Raw genomic sequence first — 20,963 nt, 5'->3', positions numbered from 1 at the left:
AGCCTGGCTTTAACATAAAACTTGATTTATACAAACATATCTTCTCCACGGCTTTTTTTCTAAGACTAAGTATAATTTACCTTTTTTATTTTTTTATTTTTTTATTTATTTGAGAGAGCATGAGAGGGGGAAGGGTCAGAGGGAGAAGCAGACTCCCCACTGAGCAAGGAGCCCTATGCGGGACTCGATCTTGGGACTACAGGATCATGACCTGAGCCAAAGGCAGTCGCTTAACCAACTGAGCCACCCAGGTGCCCCATGTATAATTTACCTTTGAACATGTTGTTGTTTTACCACTCCCTTGCAATCCAACAAACATGATCACATTCTGTTTTCCTTTAGTGGGTGTCCATGCTTTAACTCCAGGGTCTACAAGCTAGGTACCAAAAATAAAATAAAAATAAAATCAGGTTAACATATGCTTACACCCAAAACCCCTCTCTCCACAACTTCTAAATTGTAAAAATAATTTAAAGACATTTTAGTATAAAAGGCAACAATAATCCTACCATTCTTTTTTTTTTTTTTTTTTTAAACGCATGCTCAATCTAGTTTTATTTCTTTAAATTTACTCAGTCGAGAAAAATTTGTGGAGTGCGAATTCTCCTCATGGTAGGTGACTTTTTTTTTTTTAATTTTTTATTGTTATGTTAATCCCCATACATTACATCATTAGTTTTAGATATAGTGTTCCATGATTCATTGTTTGTGCATAACACCCAGTGCTCCATGCAGAACGTGCCCTCCTCAATACCCATCACCAGGCTAACCCATCCTCCCACCCCCCTCCCCTCTAGAACCCTCAGTTTGTTTTTCAGAGTCCATCGTCTCTCATGGTTCTTCTAATCCTACCATTCTAATACACATTTACTATTTCCCTTAGTACACACATAGTGAAATTTAAGAATATAAAATAATGCATTGCAAAGTCATAAGCAAGCCTATACTCCCAAACCAATTCAGAGAAAGGCTCTCAAGACTTTTTTAGAATAAGCAGGAGTGTGAACAGTGAGACCAAGTTTGAGCCAAAGGAGCAATCTACATCAGCACTGCAGAAATATAAAAATATATGTGCAGGCCGCATATGAACTTTTAAATTGCTAGTAGTGACATTAAAGAAAGTGAAAATAAGTGATATTAACTTTAATACTTTATTTAACCCAATATATTAAAATGCTATCATTTCAACATGTAACCTATATTTAAAAATTAATGAGATATTTTATATTCCCTTTTCTCATATGAGGTCTTCAAATTTGGCATCTTTTTCAAACTTATAGCACATCTCAATGTGGACTAACCAAATTACAAGTGCTCAATAACTACATGGGGCTAGTAGCTGCCATATTGGGACAACACTTATCTTCATGTTGAGTTTAATAAATGCATATGTATGAACAAAATTACAAATTATATGTGAAAGATTTTCCAGGTCAGTCAGATGTCAAATCCTCCAATGCCAAAGACCTACTGTTCTATGAAGTTATTATATTTAGAGGGCTAGTAAAAAATAATCACCAATTTCATGAGTCAGTGGGAAATTAAGGTTCATATATGGATAGCCCCCAAACTGATAAGCATGAGGCCTTTTTAAAGTTCATTTTAAAAAACAATTCCTTTGCAAGTCAGTTGTTTAGAGCTGGAAGCATGTACCTCCACATGATAATAAAGCCATAATTGCAGTTAATGCCCTAGATCGGAGACCGGCAAACTACGTGTGAATAAAGTTTTTATGGAACATCACCAAACCCATTCATTTACTGTTTTGTGCTACAACAGCAGAGCGGGGTAGCTGTGACAGAAATCATATGGCCCACAGGCCTAAACTATCTATAGTCCTTAAGAGAAAGTTTGCAAAGCCCATGTGAGACAATACCATAAAGATCACATAGTCCGTATTATACCTGAATTTCAAGGAAAGCCATGTGGTAACAAAGGGAGGAAAAGAGAACACATTTTGTTATCTCTTTTCCAGGCACAGGCCTAGTCTTAAGGAAACTTCTGAAATAGGCACAATCTATCTTAAACGTAAATCCACTCTCCCTCCTCCTAGATCTTTTCAGACACTCACACTACCCTATATTCACCTCCGGTCTCCGTATCTCACAGCAGAAGCACTCAGCTCTCTATGAACCTAAATTTGGAACATATGTGTTTTAGTGACAATTATTTTATAAATCTAATTTCTATTCCTCCTGCGCCCTAGAACAGCAGTACTTTTCAGTGTCAGGACTCCTTTATAATTATAGTAGTTTTTAAGGTGAGTTGCAATGTAGAATCTGAAACCATATAAACTTCATACTCCATTACATTAAAATCTGTTATTCTATCTTGCACTTTGAATGCATCTTATGCTGGTGCATGATTTCATAACATCATATATTAGTCACTGACACATTTCACTACACAACATCAAAAAAAATTATTATATCATTACTGATCTCATCAGAAATGTATTGGGATCCTGTCAAACTCATGGTGGAGATACAAGTTTTTCGTTTTCACTGGAAAGCTCAATTTTATAACTGGCCATAATATTGTTACTTATTTGCCTTAAAGTGACAGGCTCACTTTACTTGAAAATCTTATTCAAGTCTGAATTACCACAGATTATCTGTCTGTTGTTTGTTGACATAAAAATGGTGTTTTATGAAAGCAGCTAGCTCAGCTTGCAATCAAATAATCACACATGTACCTTCCTCAAGACAACCATCAAATTTCAGTATGCAGCAAAAGAGCTTTCTGTATACTTCCCATTTCATCCCACAAAATCGTACAAAGATGTGTATACTCAGGGGTTAAGATTTAATACAACTAATAACTTCTACTACTCCATCAAGGGCATTCTTAAGTAAAACAGGCTTCCCACCCCGCCCCCTCGCAAGTGTGTAGTAGTAAAGAGTACAATGACTACTAGTATAGTTTGGTACTACCGCCTTCATTCATGCTAGGGAATTTTACCCACCACTGCTTTTGCACTACTGCTGCAAATATCAAACAATAAAAAAGGCAAAAAAAGGCAAATAATGTCTTAGTATTATTATGAAAAGTTTTGACCTTGCTTTGTACATCACTGCTCTAGACAATAAGCTTCTGAGTATAGGGACCAGTCTAAATTATCCCTATCAGCAGCACCTGACATATTGCCTACAATAAAGTTGGTACTCAATAAATACTTCTTAACAAAGCAGTTAATGCATCAGAATTGAATACAGATGCCAAACCCTAAAAACAGAAATTTTCACTCACCCTGCACTGACCTCAGGGGACAGATGAAAAGCAAACTGGAAATAACGTGAGGAGTCCTACAAGGAGTTTGGAGATCAGACCTGTGTCTGCCACTAACTAGCTGTCTCATTTTTCTCAACTGCAGACTGAGAAGTATGACTGGAAAATTCTCTGACCTCTTTTAGGTCTGAATTTCTTTTTTTTATTAATTAGTCTACAAGACTACATGGAATGATATAACCATCTGAGATACGAGACTTTTTCAAAGTACCAATCCAGCTCTGCTGAAACCAAAGGAGTAAATGAAACTAGTCACACAATAAATGGAAAAATACTAGAAGACCACTAGCAGACATCTGTTCCTCTACAAAAATTTTTTTTAGTTCCTTCCTTTTCCCCCCCTACCATTGGACCCATACATATTTTTTAAAGCTCTAAGATTTTCACCATAATTTCATGACCACAGCAGTAATATCAGTTCTAAGGTGATACAAGGCAATAGGCTGTATTTACTACTTGCAAAATAAAATCTAGGCAAGAGTCAGGATATTTGGTCTTTTCAAAGGGAATTCTGGACACAATGAACAGTTCAGGAAAGAACACTTCTCAAGAGTGACTTTCCGTACAAAAGTAGGACAATAGGCAAAACCTGATATTAAAGAGGATAAACTCAAGAGAGGCCCTTCCATCAATTAATCTGTAGTGAAGTTTTACTTTTCGTAACCTGGCTTTGGGAATTTTTGCAGGAACAGTACTAGCCTTTCATATCTATACTCAGAACTTTGTATTCAGAAAAGTCTATAATAAAAATAGGCCCCTTTAGAAAAGTTAATAATCCTTCAATTAATATTTTTAATAGAGATGAATATTCTATAAAAACGTTAAAAAGTATTCTGAAATAGTATTCCTGTTTGCAGTGCTAATGTATTTTTACCCACTGGACTCTACGGAGAACCATAGCACAGTCCTGATATACTGTTACCTTCACAAGTTCTTTAAATACAGCGTGCTGAATCATTTTTCTTTTGTTAAGACCAGATGCCATCTCTTCAAGATCAATAGCAGACCTTCAAGATGATGGTTTTTGTGGGTGGGAGAGAGAAAAGTCAGTTAACACACTCTGAAAAAAAGTTTCTGCTCCAAAAAAACGTAAAAATACTCAATCATTCACATTAATAGTCTTCTGATTAGCATGTATATAATTACTATAGATTCCTAAGTCTGTATCATAAAGAATTTACCATGAAATATTAGATACCAGACTGGGGTTAGTTTTTCAAGGCTTTCTTTTGAACTCATATCACTGCAAAGTATTAATTTTATTTATTTTTACAGCATATATATTTTATACATTTTTACATACAGCAGAAAATAGGATTGCTTTCTCTAGTTCTAAATGTTTAAATGCCAGTAGTTCTACATTTACTACCCAGTCTAACAATATGAAAAGGAGAAATGGCCTGAATATGACAAGGACTAGGATTCAAACAGTTAATTGAGGGGCCTGTATTCTATGTGCCCTGCCCCAGTCGGTGCCTCTCCCAAAGAACACAATAACTGAGACAACACACATTACTCCTTCATTCAGATACGGACAGAAAAACCAAAAGGAGAACAAGAACGAATACAATTCTCCAATAATGAAGGAGGCTGATTAATGTCATCTTAAGCCTGAAGAGGATAAAATGGCACCACTTTTCTATGAAGAACTGTTAAAAGGCTTTTATATTAAAATACTATACTGTGCATGATTGAATCCATCCAAATAAAGGAGTAGTAAAATGGAAAGAAATCCATAATTAAATGAAAGCCACATGTAGTTTATTCTTTGAAACATCATTATGGAAACACACTATCAATGCAATCTTGCAACATATGAGTTCTATTCTTTCCAAATGCTGTAGAGCAGAAACATTTCATGATATAGCAGACTTTTCTAGTTAGCTCTTCATCTCAGTAAACTCAATTTAGTTTGCCTGTTTTTTACCTGATTAATTTAACTTACTTAACATTTTCTCTTAGTTGCTTCACTAGTTTAATATTAACATCTGCTTCCAATAATGCTGTACATACTTCTTTTAGCATAGCATTTAGTACCTGCAAATAAATAATACATAAAAATTGAACATTCCCAGTGTGTCATTTCAATCGTATAAAAACAATGGCTGATCAGTCATCATATACTATCATAGCTTAATAAAAACAATACTACACTGTTAGAGAAAAAAAAAAGTTTTTCAATTAGCCTCAGAGAGGTAATCTTAGCAGATGTCTAATCATTTTGTCAAAATAAGATATTCCATTTAGTTGAAATCTTGCCATTTGCAACGATGTGGATGGAACTAGAGGGTATTATGCTAAGCGAAAGAAGTCAATCAGAGAAAGGCAATTATATGATCTCACTGATAATGCAGAATTTAAGAGACAAAGCAGAGGATCATCAGGGAAGAGGAAAAAATGAAACACGACGAAACCAGAGAGGGAGACAAACCATAAGAGACTCTTAATCTCAGGAAACAAACTGAGGGTTGCTGGAGTGGTGGGGGGTGGGAGGGATGGGGTGGCTGGGTGATGGGCATCGGAGAGGGTATGTGTTGTGGTGAGCACTGGGTGTTGTGTGAGACTGATGAATCACAGACCTTTACCCCTGAAACAAATAATACATTATATGTTAATTTAAAAAAAAAAGAAAGAAAGAAAGATGTTCAAAATGTACAAGCTTCCAGTTACAAAAATAAGTCATGGGGATGTAATGTATATGTGGTAACTATAGTTAATAATACTCTATTTTATATTTTTGAAGTTTCTGAGAGTAAATCTTAAAAGTTCTCATCAGAAGAAAAAAATTTCTGTAACTATGCATGGTGATGGATGTTAACTAGACTTACTGTGATCATTTACAATATATACAAATATCAAATCATTATGTTGTATACCTGAAACTAATATAATGTTACATATATGTCAATTATACTTCAATAAGAAAATAAAAAGTAAATCATTTGGCACATGGAAAAAAAAATTCTATGTAAGTATAATTAATGTTAATTACTGGCAAATAAAATGCTGTAATAATTTAAAAAAAAAGATATTCTATTTAGTTTTATTCAACCAAGTAGTAATTATCACAATTTTATTCCTATATTAAAGTAACAATAGTAAAGACAATATGCAAGCCAAAGAAAGTTACTACACAATTGATGTTGCCATTGAACACCTTCTGTTGCTGATACACATTTTATATTCACAATATCTGCTTAATTGGACTACCAGGAAGAAAATGCAACAAAAGAAAATGACCTGGTCTTACCTAGCAGTCTTACTATTTCCACTCACAGCAGAGGAACAAAGTTGAAAAGAAAACTATCCTCCATTAATAACTCACTATCATCACATATTTGCTGAGTTACAAGGTACTGTGGTTAAAAGGTCATAAACTATAAAGTCTTAAAAAAAGATGAGGCTTTTGTTGCTCAGGTAAGTAAGTGTTTACACACTAAACTGTAAGCTCCATGAGGGCAGGGATTTTAGTCTGTTTTGTCACTGCTATATCCCTGGTGCCAGCAAAAAGTCTGCAAAAATGCAGGCCCTGGGGCACCTGGCTGGCTCAGTCAGTTATTAGCATATGACTCCTGATCTCGGGGTTACGAGTTTGAGCCCCACACTGGGTGTAGAGATTATTCAAAAATAAAATCTTTTTTTTTTTTTAAGATTTTTATTTATTTAGTTGAGAGAGAGAGAGAGAGAGAGAGAGAGAGCACAAGCAGGGGGAGGGGCAGAGGAGGGAGAAGCAAGCTTCCCACTCAGTAGGGAGCCCGACGACATGGGGCTCAATCCCAGGACACTGGGATCATGACCTGAGCCAAAGACAGACCCTTAACCGACTAAGCCACCCAGGCACCCCAAAAATAAAATCTTAAAAAAAAAAAAAAAAAATAGGCCCTGGAATATTTCTTGAATAATTCTCATCTTCAACTCACTTCATACATCCTACAGAGGCTTATCAGATCTCTCTCTCATTAAAGGAGTCTGATAAAAATGGAACTGATCTTTCATTAGAGGGATTTCTTCTTGTTAATTCCCTAGCAGCACAGTACTAAGAGCAGAGAAGTTGCCAATTCAAGCAACAGCTGTTACCCTACTTCCCACCAAGCTCTTCTCCCTGGCTTCTTTTTTCTCTACTATAAACATAAACAGCATAAGGGTTACACAAAGGGGAAAACTGTTTGAACGGCTATTGTTTTATTTATTCTGAATTCTAAAGACTACACAATGGTTTAAGTTATGATTTACCATTTAATAATAATTATTAGAAAAAGCCCTGGATGAGGAATTAGAAAAAAGATACTAATCCTGGCTTTTTGGATAAATAAACATGTGGAACTGACTTTCTGTTGCTGTTAACTGAGAGGCTGCACTAGCTAAACTCAAAGATGGTCCCAAAATTATTTAATTCCATTAGCTTATTAAAGTATTGGTAGCAAATTCTGCATTAGATTTTTTTTTCAGTGAGCACTGAGTAATGTGCAGAACTGGTGAATCACTGTATTGTAAAACCGAAACTAATATAGCACTTATATTAACTACACTGGATAAATTTTTTTTTAAGTTCAAAAAAAATTTTTCTTTTCAAACCTCCAAGTTAGAAAGCACTTTTTTTTTTTTCCTTAGAGAGAGAGGGAGAGAGAGGAGTGGGGAGGGGCAGAGGGAGAGAGAGAATCCCAAGCAGGCCCCAATCCCAGCATAGACCCTGACTTGGGGCTCGATCTCACAAACCCAATATCATGACCTGAGCTGAAATCAAGAGTCCAATGCTCAACTGACTGAGCCACCCAGGTGCCCCTAGAAAGTACTTTTTATCTATTATTTCATTTGATCCTTAAAACCATCTTGTAAGGGAAATACTGTTTTCTCATTTTATACATTAAGGAATCTGAAGTTGACTTGCCCAAATTTCTATCACAAGCTACTAAGTAGGTTGCTAAACAAGGTCTTCTAAAACCAAATTCAGTACTCTCCCATTGGTACCACAAAATATAAAGTATACTTGTGGGTTCTCATCTTCTTCAATTGATAAATCATTAAGACACAAGGTATGGGGGGGGGGAATGACATAATTTTTTTTTTTTTTTGGTGGGCAGCAAAGGTTTATTGAGTGATAGCAAAGTGATAGTACAAAGCTCCCAAGGAGGGAGGGGACCTGAGAGGGTTGCCTGAGAAAGAAATATTTTAAACTTAAAACAAGAAAGCCAGGAGAAAGAGTATTTCAGATACCATATAAGGAGTCAGCTTATAAAATCTAAAATAAACAAAAACTGAGTGAGGATTTCAGAGAAAATCAAAGTAGACAACATGAAAAGACTAGCCTTTTATGAGAATGCTAAATAAAAGTGGAGAGAAAGGTGAGATGCGCATATGCCTACCCAAGAAGAAAGAAGCAGGACACTGAAGTTTTGGGCTTATGTCTCCAGATCTAAGCCATTTTCAAAACAAAAAAATGTCATTTTTACATGTTAGTTAAGATTTGGGGGTTTTTTGTTTCCTTTTTATAATTCTTTATAGAAAGTTAAATAGTAAGATGGTCAACTCAATAAAAAACACCATCTAGTGTATCGTTTCAAATTTTTATCTAGTTATTAAATCTACATCAAAACAAATATAAACATAGAGATTACTAATAATTCATCTCCCTGATGTTAGTAATGATGTGCAATCATATATATTTCACACATTATACATACCTCTTCATTGATAATGGTGGCATTGCTCAATGAGCGTAATGCTGATGTTATTTTTCTTCCAAGGTCTGCTAGTACCATCTTGAAGGCTTTAAGATGTGATTACAAGAAAATCTAAGAAGGAAAAACATTAAATAAAAACATGTGAAAAATAATACCAGTTCCCATAACTGAAGACTTCTAAAGAAGAGTATTTAGTTCAAATTAAAGTACTTTAATGTTTAGATTCTATAACTTCAACTTCCATAGCCTCAACCTGCAGCCTCAATATAGGTATGCCCAAAAGCTAAAGCTACCCCTTGATTATGATGCCTTACGTTTGAATACCTAATTGGAATAGTCTATACAAATCAGCAAATTTAACATATCAGATAATATGCTTTGAGGAAATGATGATATAATCTCAACTCTGGACATACATGTGAATATGAATAAGAGAAGGAAAAATGTGAAATCTCCACCCAGAACTATTGTCCAATTTACCACATTAAAGGACTCTGTAAACTATCTTGATTCATGCTCTAAGCCAAAGGAAAAAAAAAGGTTTAATTAATAAGACACCTCACTTTTCACACACATTACATTAGCTCGTCTTATTCTTCTAACACCCAAGGAAAGGGGTATATTATTAACTTTCCTATTTTTTTTTAAAATTTTTTAAAATTTTTTATTTATTTGACAGAGAGATAGCACAAGTAGGCAGAGCGGCAGGCAGAGGGAAAGGGAGAAGCAGGCTCTCTGCTGAGCAAGGGGCCCAATGCGGGGCTCGATCCCAGGATCCTGGGATCATGACCTGAGCCGAAGGCAGCCGCTTAACCGACTGAGCCACCCAGACGCCCCTAACTTTCCTATTTTAAAGCTCTTCTTGATTCCCCAACTCTATAACAAGATAACCTCAAAGGCCCTTTCCAGCTCTAAAATGTTATGGTTTTATAAAGTATGCAGATGCACCTACTACACCTAAGTCCTTATACCATGCAAGGACTCATGGGTGGTAAGCAAGCAAATAGGACAGGTAGTCCCTGGCCTCAAGTTGATTATCTACTAACTGGCAAGACAAGACACATGAATGTGCAGCAAAATAAATATTAGGAGAATTCCTTTTGCCTGACTTTCTTCAAACTGGGACATCGGCTTTTTCCTACCTTCAGGCTCAAATGAAACATCAGCTCTTCCTGGGTCTCAAGCCTGCCAGCCTTTGAAATGGAACTACACCACTCGCTCAGCTCTCCTGGGTCTCCAACTTGCCAAGCTGGAGGATCTTGGGACTTGTCAGCCTCCATGATCACATGAGCCAATTCCTTATAATAAAGTTCTTTTTATATACATGTATATGTATATACACACACACATCCTATTGTTCTGTTTCTGTGGAGACCCTTGACTAATACCAGTAAAGAACTAGTTCAAAGCTAGCAATAAAACTTTATGATCAACTGTCAATAATTATTTCCTTAAAAATTCAAAGGAAGAAAAAACAGGCTCAAGTAGATAGAACAAGCTTTACAGAGAAGCTTGAATATGAATTTGATCCTGAAATATAAGTAAAACGTGGATAGGCAGAGAAGAAGACAAAAAGGAACTGGAAGATGATAGGCAAGAGCAAAAATGGAGACATAGAAAAGCTTGGGACATACTATACATTACATATGCATTATGTGTGGACTTAGAGATTATTAAGTCTGTATTATTTGGGAGACAGTAAATAAAATATTCTAGTCAGAACAGCGGGTTATCTAATTAAAAGGAAATACAGGTTGTAAAGAGCTCTGAAACCAAGTTAAGTATCAATTGTCTGGTAGAAGCAAAATCGGCAGAAAAGCTCAGTGTTCAATGATTTTAGTTAACTCTTCCAAGTTAATCTAATCTATCAACCAAGATAATCTAGACTAGATTCCTATAAAGAGAGTATAAGGAGATTAAAAATAAGAGAAACAGAAGGACAAAATTGCTGACTCATTCAACATAGAGAACAAGGAGATGAGGGGAGTCAGAAGAAGCAGGAAAGGAAATGCACTCAAGGACCTATCACTGGCAAAGAGATGTTCCAGGTTGAGCTCTAAATTAAACACTACACTTCCACTCAGGTAAAACTAGGTAATTTAGAACCTAAAAAATTACTACCAACACTTGATGGAATTGAAAAAAATGTGCTTACCGTAAATTGTTTACAGTTACATGGTTACTTCACCTGAAAGACCAACTACTTCATAGACAAGATCAAGCACTTTTTGTTTCTTATCCCATACTCATTATACTAAATTATTATTGCTTAAGTAAATATTCCTGAGGTAAAAAATAAGAGTCAGATGTTTCAGTTCATCTCCTTTACCACTGTGTTACCGAGAGTGATATAATCTTAATTATGACACCACAATTTACTTTTTTAGAGATGATGTCATAAACACATCATCCTCCGTTTTTTTTTTTTTATTTTTTACTTTTTTTTTAAAGATTTTATTTATTTATTTGACAGAGAGATAGAGAGAGAACACAAGTAGGCAGAGAAGCAGGAGAGGGAGAAGCAGACTCCCCGCAGAGCAGGGAGACCGATGCGGGACTCAATCCCAGGACCCTGGGATCATGACCTGAGCCGAAAGCAGCTGCTTAACCAACTGAGCCACCCAGGCGCCCCTCATCCTCCATTTTAAAAAGCTATATTAGTTAACTCTTAAAAATAAACTTATCTTCCCATGTAGACTGATTTTTTTTTTTTTTAAGATTTTATTTATTTATTTGAGACAGAGATACAGAGAGAGAGAGCATGAGCAGGGGAAGAGGCAGAGGGAGAGGAAGAAGCAGGCTCCCCGCTGAACAGGGAGCCCGATGCGGGGCTCAATCCCAGGACCCTGGGATCATGACCTGAGCCGAAGGCAGATGCTTAACCATCTGAGCCACCCAGGTGCCCTGTAGACTGCTCTTTTAAACTAAAAAAACTTCTGTGAAGTTTTCTAATACATTTTTCCTCATGTAAGTACTTATTGGCAGCACATTTTAAAATTATTTACCTGATTATAAAAACTTACATTTCAGTAGAGGAATAATGATATCTAATAATACCTTTTATTTATACAGTATTATCTGTGCAATTTCTAAGGATGTGTTCCTGAAAACTCTGGTATTAGAATTCTCCTCAAAACCTCAATAACGGGGCGCCTGGGTGGCTCAGATGGTTAAGCGTCTGCCTTCGGCTCAGATCATGATCCCAGGGTCCTGGGATCAAGCCCCGCATCGGGCTCCTGGCTCGGCGGGGAGCCTGCTTCTCCCTCTCCCTCTGCCTCTCTCCCTGCTCATGCCTTCTCTCTCTCTCTCTGTATCTCTGCGTCTCAAATGAATAAATAAAATCTTTAAAAAAAAAAAAACCTCAATGACTTCCTATTTCAGGCAGAGGTAAAGTCCTCAAAATGCAAAATGGACTGTAAGGCACTCTCAACTACACACACTCCATTTTAATCACATTGACCTCCTTACTGTTGATGCTGCATATTTCTACCTCAGGGCCTTTGTACTGGCTGGCATGATCTCCCCCTGGCTGACAAGGGGAAGACAGCTCCCTGCCTCATCTCCTTCAGATTGATGTCTAGATGCAGTTTCTCAATAAGGCCTTCCCTAATCACTTGTTTAAAATCACAATTCCCCTTTCCTTTATTTTTTCTCATTGTCCCATTACCAAATAACATGATTTACTTATACTATTTGTGGTCTATAATATCCCCCAACTGAAATGTAAGCTGCATGCAGGCAGGGACTTTTGCCTCTTTTGCTCTCTCCTATGAACTCACTGCTTTATGTACCCTCAGAGTTGTATATTGAACCCTTATTAAAAATGAACTTTATGAATGAATGTATTAAAGACTTTAGGAATAAAGCAAGACTAGGGAACCAAAGTCATGAAAGGCCTTATAAATATCTCTTTTAAGACCACTAATATACAGCCACTCTGGAAAACAGTATGGAGGTTCCTCAGAAAGTTGAAAATAGAGCTACCCTATGACCCAGCAATTGCACTACTAGGTATTTACCCCAAAGATACAAATGTAGGGACCTGAAGGGGCACCTGCACCCCAATGTTTATAGCAGCAATGTCCACAATAGCCAAACTACGGAAAGAGCCCAGATATCCATCGACACACGAATGGATAAAGATGTGGTATATATATTCAATGGAATATTATGTAGCCATCAAAAAAATGAAATCTTGCCATTTGCAATGACGTGAATGGAACTAGAGGGACTATGCTAAGGGAAATAAGTCAATCAGAGAAATACAATTATCATATGATCTCACTGATATGCGGAATTTAAGAAACAAGGCAGAGGATCATGGCGGAAGAGAGGAAAAAATGTAACAAGACAAAACCAGAGAGGGAGACAAACTATAAGAGACTCTTAACTATAGGAAACAAACTGAGGGTTGCTGTAGGGGAGGGGGTTGGGGGAATTGGGTGGCTGGGTGATGGACACTGGGGAGGGTATGTGTTGTGGTGAGCGCTGTGTATTGTGTAAGACTGACGAATCACAGACCTGTACCCCTGAAACAAATAATACATTATATGTTAATAAAAAAATTGGAAGAGTTAAAAAAAAGAAAGACCTCTAATATAAACCAATGAAATCAAAAGAAAGTCAATGACCTAGGTAATTGATATTGTACAATTAATATCCATTTGCCATTACTTATTACAACTTTTTAGAATTTCCCTAAAAAAGGAATTTCCAACAAGATTCTTTTTTTTTTAAGATTTTATTTATTTATTTGACAGAGACAGAGAGAGAGCACAAGTAGACACAGCAGCAGGGAGAGGGAGAGGGAGAAGCAGGCTCTCCGCTTAGCAGGGAGCCTGATGTGGAGCTCAAACCCAGGACCCTGGGATCATGACCTGAGCCGAAGGCAGCCACTTAACAGACTGAGCCACCCAAGCACCCCTTCCAACAAGATTCTTAAAAATTAACTTCACCTTGATCTAATATGCATACTAAAATACAGAACATCTTTTTTAATGTTACTAGCTAACCCTTTATCTCAAATTGGAGTAATTTACAACTCAAGCACACTCACTCAAAATTCTCTTGTTCAACTAAAAAGGTTTATAGAAGTAAATCAGTATATACTAGAATTTCATAAAAGAGAAATCTCTACTTAGATGGGGCTGTTGGAAAAGTTTAAGAGTAAATTACTGTATAGTACTTCATAAAGTTTAACATCTATTATCTCATTCCACCCTCACAACAATTTTATGATATAAGCAGGTTAGGGAATGGTGTTCCCTACAAAAAAAAAAAAAAAAAAAAAGCAAAATGACTTTCCACAGTCCCCTGGCTACACAGTCTTAGGTCCAATAGTATGAATGATGCTTTAAAAAACAGGGTTGAATATCCCTGCTGGCAAACTCCAGGACAAATTTTGTTGCTATATTACAAGAGAGGAAATCATATTTTGAAAGCAAAAATGCACACTCCTCATCATGGAAGAATCACTGCAATGTCCAGAAAGAACTGATAAGGACCACTGCAATCAGGATGTATAAGGACTGAGCTTTGTCCGAGTCACATGTTCTAACAGGAATCTAAGAGGAGTTGGATAGTGAGGTGATGGAAACAGGCCCAAGTCTAGGGTGCCCTGATAAGGCAAGCACAAGGCCAAGTACCATACATACCCGCTGCAGTGTGAAGTACTGGAAAGAGCATGGGCTTTGGAGTCTGACAGACCTGGATTCAAATCCCAGCTCTGTTACATACTGGCTGTGTTACTTTGGGTAAGTTACTTAATCTCTCTGAGCCTCACTTTCCTCACCTACAAAATGGAGATAATACCATTATCCAAGGTAGTGACCCTGAAGGGATTTTTTGAGGGTTAAATGAGACAATAAATATAAAACTATCTGCAAGCGCCTAGTATATTAACTTCCTTGCTTTCTTGAATGATACCAACTGGCTCTCCCTATAGTGCTATCTGAAGTGTAAGTAAACAGGAACTTTTCTTAAACCCTACTAAAGTTTCCATCCCATTACCTAGGAACCACCCCAGGAATCTTTAGTGCCAATTACACGTACCTGTAATTCTATTGTTCAACAGCAGCTGGAGTGTTCAAACAGCCACTTTCCTCTACATAAACAATTATAAATATTCCTGCCAGAACCTTACCTGGTCTGAGATTATATAAACAGATCCTAACGACTGGAGATTTCAAATCCTATTACAATGAAAATTCCTGTACAAAAGTTCTTCTAAGCCCTAGTCAGTGACTAATTTATTGGATCAATATTAGACTAAAAAACTAAATTAAGGGGCGCCTGGGTGGCTCAGTTGGTTAAGTGACTGCCTTCGGCTCAGGTCATGATCCTGGAGTCCCAGGATCGGGTCCCACATCGAGCTCCCTGCTCAGCGGGGAGTCTGCTTCTCCCTCTGACCCTCCTCCCTCTCATGCTCTCTGTCTCTCATTCTCTCTCTCTCGCAAATAAATAAAATCTTAAAAAAAAAAAAATTAAAAAAAAAAACTAAATTAATACATTAGTAGTAGTAAATACCTTTAGAAAATTCAATTCTACATTATATACCTTTCCAGAAGCTATTCAAATAGCCCAAACCAATACTTGCTTTCCTCACTATAATACTAAATATATCTATATATATTTAAATTCTGTATAGTATATGTATTCATATTCTATCAGAAAAGTAAATTTATCTAACCAAGTGGCCTATACGCATCTTATTTGCTAAAATTATTCTATTTGAATAACAATATAATGTTAATTATGACTTTTAAATTTATGAATACTTTTTCATTCTGAATCTTAGTCCTCCAAAGAAATAATTCATAATAACTTATGTTTTGTGATTACAGGAAGATACATGTTCATTGTAAAAATTCAAACGCTACAGAAGTACTAAAGGTAGAAAATATAATTCCCCTAATCTTACAGCCTCTTGTCCCCTGGATAACCACCAATAACAATTTGGTATACGTTCCTACAGACTTTGTTTTCTTTGCATATAATTTAGGCAAGTTTTCACAAGAATTATGGTTTGGGGGGAGTGAAAAAAGAAGCAGTAATGAGGGAAATTCTTTTGTAAACACGCTTGCTAATGCTAAAAATATGCTTAAATGCAAAGGCAGAATACATAGCTGCATATATTGTATAATCCATTTTTGTCTATAAACAAATATCAAAAAATAACATTAGCCTCCAGGGAAATACAGATCAAAGGCACAACCAGATACTACTTCTCACACACTAGAATGGCTATAGTCAAAAAGACATAACTAGTGTGGTTAAGAATGTGGAGAAATCAGAACCCTCACACACTGCTGGTAAGAATATAAATGGTATAGCCCTTTGGAAATAGTTTGGCAATTCCTCAAAATGTTAAACAGAGAGTTACTGTATATGACCCAGCAATTCCATTCCGAGGTACATCCAAGAGAAAGTAAGACACACACATCCACAAATATCCATAAAATGGAATCTTTGATAATAAAAAGGAATGAAGCACTGATACATGCTACAACATGGATGAATACTGAAAACATTATGCTACATGAAAGAAACCAGTGACAAAAGAGCCACATACTCTGTGATTCCATTTATATGAAATGTCCAAAAGTAAATCTATAGAGACAGAAAGTGGATTAATAGTTGCTTAGGGCTCAGGAGTTGGGGGAAAATGAGGAGTGACTATTAATGAGCATGGAGTTTTTTCATGGAGTGATAAAAATGTTCTAAAATTGATTGTGGTGATGCTTGCACAACTCTGTAAATACACTAAAAACTACTGAATTGTACACTTTAGGTGAACTGTATGACGTGTGAATTTTGTTTCAGTAAAACGGTTAGAAAATAGTAACATTTGTCATTTCTGGATGATGAACAACTAGTCATCTTTATTTTTTTATTTACATCTTTTTGTAATTTCCAAATTTTTGGTAATGACTAAGACTATTATTTTTTAAATCAAAGGGAAATTTATTTTTCAAAGTGCTCCTTGTGAGAAATACGGTGATATTATACTGGGGATTGAGATGGAATTGCCACTTGAATTCATTTAGTTATTCATTCATTCAATATCTACTACGTGTTCCATGAATCATCCCAGCATGAGAAAAGTTCTAACTCCAAATCAATAAATTACATCAATTTATCACAGACAAGACTCCTCTGTTGACTTCAAAAGATCAATTATACATCATACCACCACTGACTTAACTGCTTTAATTCTGCACCAAAGGTTATATTTAACTATGCAAGAAGTATCAGGAAATTCTCTCTTCATTAAAATAATCTGTTTCCAAATTTTAAAACTCCTTTTAATATTAAAAAAAAACAATGCAACATTTCATAGTTTGATAGTAGAAAAGGTATACCGACAATTCAATTAGCAACAAGGGGTAATAACTCAAAAACAGTGAGAATCATTTAAGATCCTTTATTGGCTATCAGGTCGATCATAACAAGGATCTTTATGTAAACTGTTACCAAGATTAAAACAAAGTCAAAAGAATTCCTTGGCAATAGTCTGTCCTGAAGTTGAAAAGACTATAGGCTAAAAGCATGGATGAGGAGGAATAAGAGGTATGTGATATTTTTGTTATTTCAGCTACATGTACCTAACACCTATCCGCTGAAAATTAAATACTCAATCAGAATCTCCAAGGATAGTACCATGAAAAGGTTTTGGGGGAAGTGGCTGGCCTCATCTAACTTCTTGATTAGGAGAGTAAAACAAGGCATCTATATTTTGAAAAACTTCACTGGCTACACTGAAGGGCAACCAGGCTTAAAAATCACTATATGAAACAATACTCCTCAAAGGAAACAAGAGAAAGAAAAATCTGTTCCATAATTTAAAAATTAGAGTCAGTGTAGCAAATACACTGGAGGGAGAAAAACTTGAGAGCAAGGAGACTACAGTACTAATCATAGTAATCATACTCCAAAAGTCTGGTGGAGGCATGTCGGCTTGCACCAGGGAAGCAGAAAGCAGAATGGATCAAGTCAAGCCCAAGCAGAAGCTAAAGGACCTAATCACCAAATAGTTGTGGGAAATGAAGGAGAAACAAAAGGCAAAAGTGACTCCAAGGTCTCAAACAGTAACCAGATGGCCAGGGATACCATTAACCAATGAAGGGAAGACAAAAAAGAGATGCTGGTTTGAAAGCTAAAGAGTAACCAGAGAAAAGGTTCAAGAGGCTTTAAGGTTCTGTAATGTTGTATTTGTCATATTCTACTAAAGTGGGATTTTGAGTACATCTGCTATAATACTTTGTAATGTCCTACTAAAGTTGGATACTGAGTACATAGGGGTTCGTTTTATTATTGTTTTTAAAATTGAACATACAAATATCACAAAATTCAGGTAGAAACAAGGAGTCAAAACTCCTATGTATGATATACGTAACAATGAAAAAAGTGGGAAAAAGGGAAGTGGAGGTAGTAAATTTGGTTTGGGACCTACTGAAACTAAAGAACTCTATCATTCATGAGACAGAAGTTACAGGGGAAAAAAGAGAAGTTTGGAAATGGTTAGCGAACAAAGATAATGCCATGGAAGCCAAGGATGTGGATGAGAATTCTCAAGGACAGCCTGTGAAAGACCATGGGATGGCGAAGAGCCAACAAAAGGAGTCAACTAAAACATAATAATTAAAATGGATAGAAGCCCTTACTAATTCCTTTCCCTCTCCAAAGGCATACAGAAGAAAATAAATTTAAAAAAAAAAAGCTACCATTTATCTTACTAAATTCCAGCGGCGGGTCCAGAATTTCCAGTTAGGTGGAGTTAGAGGAATAAACTGAAAGAGGGCCTGAAGATGCTTTTATCAAATTAGAAAATATTAACTGACCACATGAAAACACTACGAGAAAGAGTTTTGAGGGAAATAATTCCTCTCCCCTTTGGCACCAACACTGCTATATTCTAGGCATTGCATGAAACAGGTCATCTAATCTTTCATCCCCATAATAAGCTTATTAGATAGATGAGGAAACTGAGGCTGGACTGGAATAGCAACTTGCTCAGGGTTACAGATCTTCCAAGGAGTTCTCTCATCTGGGTTCCCAGAGCTCTCATAGCTCTTTATACCTTCCTAGAGTTTCTCATTACTCATCTTGCTTTAATGTGCATTTATGTGCCTCTCTCTCACTGTACTGTTAGCTCCTCAATGACAGGGTTTGTGTCATTCACTTCTGTATCCCTACAGACAGGAATAAGTAAATATTATGTTGAATTAAACATATGAAAGAACTTGGTGAGAATAGCATCAAGGAAGCCAACAGGGGAAAGAGTTTTTAGAAATGGTCAACAGTGGCAAATGTACAGAGAAAACCATCAGTATATCTGAATTCATCATTGGCATTGAACTGATATCCCTTATTCACTTATTGAACGCCTACAATTTGCAGGACAATGTGTTAAGCACAACGAACACGGGAAAATAAAATCTGGTACACACCAAAAGGTTTTCGGAGAAGTAGACACATCTAAATTCTTGATCGGGAGAGCAAAGCAGAGTCAGGCCTGTAATTGCCTACACCTAATTTGGCTAGGGTAAATCTGAAAACAACTTAAAAGGGTCACAGTGCATCTTTTAATAAAACTTCTGATGGGGCACACGAGATGAAAAAGGGCCAGTGCACCTCAGTCTCGGTGACGAGAGCCGGTGGCCAGGGAAGCCGACTCCCTTCGGAGTCTCTGGCCCCCAAGCAGAGCTGAGGCTGCCCCTAGCTGCCAGTCCGTGGTCGGGGGCGGGAAAAAGCAAGATACTTACAGCAAAAAGCACCGCTACCGCTGTGGCCCAAAGGGGCCGGCGATTCTTTCGCGAGGCCCCTGCGCCGTGGGAGGAAACCAAGGAAAGCAGGGATCAGACAGACAGGTGCGACCCCACAGCCCGACTTCCCAAACTATACAAACTAGGGCTCCAGCGCCCAGCACCGCGACGCCAACTCCCACCAGCTGGAAGACCGACGATTGCCACCGAACCTTCCGCCCAATGAGGAAACGTCACCACTCAGCGAAGTCCAGCCTTTCGTGAAAAGGATACACTTCCGCTTCCGGGGCACCTGCCGCATTCTTTCAGTGCTTTAACTGAAAAGGTTTATTGAGATGTTTCTTTGCTTCGACTGGCTTTTTGACATTCCGTTTTCTATCGCTCAATCACTGCGACAGCAAAATGGCAAGATAGGACGCCCTCTAGGGATGCGATCTCAGGAAAGAATTCCGGCCTCGATAAGTTACTTTAAGAAAAAGTGGCTAGGCTATGCACTGCCAGCTGAGAGACGAGTGGTGAGAGATGGAGGTGCGATTAGAGAGTATGGATTCCTCCCCAGGCTCGTGTGAGAACTCCCAAAAGGGGCGGGGCTTAGGGATTTCGCAGCCGGGGGAGGCGGGTTCCTCCGTGTCGGATCTGGCGTGGAGACCCGTCTCTGCTTGCGCGTGCGCAATGCGAACCTTCCCCTGTGCTGTTTTCTGCTTTCGGCATGGAATTCCGCTCGGCGCGGCGAGCAATCCTACAGCTGCTGCGTACGGTGACTCCGGCGGACCTCCCAGCGCTGCTCGAGTGGATGCGAACTACCCGTAAGCGACCAGAGCCAGACGCAAGTGGTTGGGGCAAGGATATGCTATGGCCGCTGACCTTGGGGACTTAAGACAGGGTGAGGTCGAAAGCCTCCTAGGGGTCGCTGTGCTGGTCCCCGCTCGAGTATAGGACAGATTGGCGGGGGCACACCTCAAACCTTAGCAGCTTAAGAGTCCAGTTTGGGATTGGGTGCAGGAAGACCTGGCCCTCGGTTGTTTGTGATTGCGCTGCAGACTTCAGACAAGCCACTAGAGGCTCCTTGTGCCTAACCCTTTTCAGAAGGAAAAGAAGGGGAGGGGGATTTTGCCCCTCCTCTCTCCCCTCATTGCTCCCACAAACTTGTGACTACCAGTAAAGAAACTACCTGAAAAAGCACTTTGCAAAAGAGTTTCAGGCAGTGGAGCAGGAAGCTTTTACCCTGCAA

At 37.7% G+C, this 20,963-nt stretch overlaps 2 protein-coding genes across 3 annotated transcripts in view; one reads left to right on the top strand and one right to left on the bottom strand.

Annotated features, from left to right (window-relative positions):
* SRP54 (signal recognition particle 54) overlaps window positions 1–20,266 on the bottom strand; it is a 41,833-nt gene extending 21,567 nt beyond the window's left edge. The window contains exons 1-5 of the mRNA XM_078053567.1: window positions 19,733–20,266; window positions 8,970–9,080; window positions 5,234–5,325; window positions 4,211–4,295; window positions 272–376 (exon numbers count right to left, since the gene is read on the bottom strand). Coding sequence (XP_077909693.1) covers window positions 272–376; window positions 4,211–4,295; window positions 5,234–5,325; window positions 8,970–9,047 — 360 coding nt within the window. The 5' untranslated portion in view covers window positions 9,048–9,080; window positions 19,733–20,266. The remainder of the gene's footprint in view (window positions 1–271; window positions 377–4,210; window positions 4,296–5,233; window positions 5,326–8,969; window positions 9,081–19,732) is intronic.
* Window positions 20,267–20,363: 97 nt separating this feature from the next.
* Window positions 20,364–20,963, top strand: part of LOC118547852 (uncharacterized) — a 33,912-nt gene continuing 33,312 nt past the window's right edge. Inside the window, exon 1 of one of the 2 annotated variants that reach the window (XM_036111504.2) lies at window positions 20,364–20,538. In XM_036111504.2, the coding sequence (XP_035967397.1) occupies window positions 20,442–20,538 (97 nt within the window). In that variant the 5' untranslated portion in view covers window positions 20,364–20,441. Of the gene's footprint in view, window positions 20,616–20,963 lie in introns of both variants that reach the window. The other variant, XM_036111506.2, reaches the window with a different exon arrangement.

The sequence above is a fragment of the Halichoerus grypus genome, chromosome 8 (genome assembly GCF_964656455.1).
Source record: "Halichoerus grypus chromosome 8, mHalGry1.hap1.1, whole genome shotgun sequence".
Taxonomy (NCBI): domain Eukaryota; kingdom Metazoa; phylum Chordata; class Mammalia; order Carnivora; family Phocidae; genus Halichoerus; species Halichoerus grypus.
The sequence above is the reverse complement of the archived record's forward strand: the minus strand, read 5'-3'. Positions and strand labels throughout refer to the sequence as shown.